Genomic DNA, 1244 nt, shown 5'->3' on the forward strand with positions numbered 1-1244 from the left:
TTTTCAAAATATTCTAATTTACTGGCTTTTACCTGTATGTCTCCCTTGAGCCATCCAAAATGTATTCTGACATGAAATAGGAGACTTATTGAAGATCATGCCTATCATTCTGTTTATTCAGTTTTATTATTCAGTGTCACTGGGGTTGGTAAGCACTAATGCAGCCATGTGCTGTAACACCGTGTATTTCCCTTCTGTTTTCCAGGCTCAGGCAGTGGCTCTGACAGTAGCCCAGGCCTTCACTGTAGCTTTTGAACTCTGGCAAGTGGCTAAAGAAGGTAAGCACCACAGCAGTGAAGTACATTTTACTACATTTAGTACTGTACTTAATTACACATTTTAGGTACTTTACTTTTTATGCCACTTTCTACTTCTACTTTGCTACATTTTAGATGGAAATATTGTCTTTTTACTCCACTACATTAATCTGATAGTTACTTTTACAAATAAATTTTTTTTTCACATTAAGCACATTTAGTTTATGAAATAGGTCATTTTATGATAAATTAAACTACCCAACAATATAACGGCCTACAAGTCACACAGCTGAATAGATTTTGAAGATTAAACACAGAACAGTTTGGATCATTTCCAGTTTCTAAAATGTCAATATTATACTTTTACATTTTTCTGATGGTACTTTTACTTAAGTAGCATTTTCAATGCAGGACTTTTACTTGCAACAGAGCATTTTTACTGTGTGGTATTAGTACTTTTACTTAAGTAAATCATTGGGGTACTTCCACCACTGCACCAGAGTCACCACTCTTCAAGTTCTAGAAAACACCCTCTCACACACACGCACGCACGTACACGCACATGCACACAAACGCTCAAGGACGTTTATATCTGCTGTAATAAACCCTTTTTGGTCTGCTTGTTCAATGTCTCTCCTCTATTCTAGAGAAAGGGAAAAGAGTGAAGTCCGGTTCAGCTGGAGATGGCGGCAGTAGTTCCCATTCAGAGAGATCCAACAGCCTGGAGAGCCTGAAAGGGACAGGTAAAAAAATAAAAAACAACCCGTGGCTGATGCAAACCAATCGTTGGCGCCAAATACTGTACATAGGGTTTTTGTTTCTCATTTCTTTCATTCTTGGGCAGCAGAGCAATGACGTTAAGCTCTTACAGTTTGAACCTGAGTCTAGAAAGTTGAGCCGGGAAGCGCCACCCACTTCTTTGCAGCACAAAAACACAAAACATGATAACCAATTGTGGTCTCCACACAGGACACACAGGACACACAG

General features: G+C 38.8%; 1 protein-coding gene across 2 annotated transcripts in view; it reads left to right on the forward strand.

Moving 5' to 3' along the window:
* Positions 1-1244, forward strand: part of ldlrap1a (low density lipoprotein receptor adaptor protein 1a) — a 19813-nt gene that overhangs the window by 13014 nt on the left and 5555 nt on the right. For both annotated transcript variants that reach the window (XM_032534925.1, XM_032534924.1), the window contains exons 5-6: positions 206-278; positions 905-1000. In XM_032534925.1, the coding sequence (XP_032390816.1) occupies positions 206-278; positions 905-1000 (169 nt within the window). The remainder of the gene's footprint in view (positions 1-205; positions 279-904; positions 1001-1244) is intronic.

Source organism: Etheostoma spectabile, chromosome 14 (genome assembly GCF_008692095.1).
Source record: "Etheostoma spectabile isolate EspeVRDwgs_2016 chromosome 14, UIUC_Espe_1.0, whole genome shotgun sequence".
NCBI classification, from domain to species: Eukaryota; Metazoa; Chordata; class Actinopteri; order Perciformes; family Percidae; genus Etheostoma; species Etheostoma spectabile.